Here is a 716-nt window from a genome sequence, read left to right on the forward strand (position 1 = left end):
TTTATTTATTTATTTATTTATTAATTTATTAATTAATTAATTAATTAATTAATTTATTTATTTATTTGTTGTGTGCTGTCTTTTGTTTTGTGGGGTGTATGCACAGACACTGCAGGGCCCCTCATCTCCTTCAGCAGCAGAAGCGCAGCAGCTAGCAGAGAAGGAGACAGCAGCAGCAGCAGCAGCAGCAGCAGTTGCTGCAGCAGAAGCAAAGCTGCAGCAGCTGCAGCAAGCAACAGCAGCAGCAGCAAAAGCTGCTACAAAGGCACGGGCTGTATCTACAGATGCTGAGCTGCTGCTGCAGGCAGCTCAATACGAAGCAAGACAAGCAAACTATGAGCAGCAGCAGCAGCAAAAGCTGCTGCAGCGGCTGCAGCAGCAGCAGCAGGAGAGACGTCAGGCTCTAAGAGAGGCATTCGTGCGCGAGAAGAAGGCACTGCAGCAGGCAGCAGCAGCAGCAGCAGAAGCTGCAGCAAAAGCAGAAGCAGCAGCAGCAGCAGCAGCAGCAACAGCAGCATCCCGGGAGACTTCAGGAGCGCAACAGCAGCAACAAAAAAACCAACACCAACACCAGCAGCAGCAGCAGCAGCAGCAGCAGCAGCAACTGCAGCAGCTGCAGCAGATGAGGGAATCTATCACGAAACGTATTGGGCTGTATGTACAGCCCAGCATGCAGGGGGGGGGGCCCCCAGATGCTGCTGGTTTGTTTGCTGCTG

At 51.7% G+C, this 716-nt stretch overlaps 1 protein-coding gene across 1 annotated transcript in view; it reads left to right on the top strand.

Annotated features, from left to right (window-relative positions):
- EMH_0010440 (chromosome segregation protein, putative) overlaps nt 1-716 on the top strand; it is a gene marked incomplete at both ends in the record, with an annotated part of 6829 nt that overhangs the window by 2990 nt on the left and 3123 nt on the right. Inside the window, one exon of the mRNA XM_013498950.1 lies at nt 107-714. Within this exon, the coding sequence (XP_013354404.1) occupies nt 107-714 (608 nt within the window). The remainder of the gene's footprint in view (nt 1-106; nt 715-716) is intronic.

Source organism: Eimeria mitis, genomic scaffold (genome assembly GCF_000499745.2).
Source record: "Eimeria mitis Houghton genomic scaffold, Emh_scaff385, whole genome shotgun sequence".
Classification (NCBI taxonomy): domain Eukaryota; phylum Apicomplexa; class Conoidasida; order Eucoccidiorida; family Eimeriidae; genus Eimeria; species Eimeria mitis.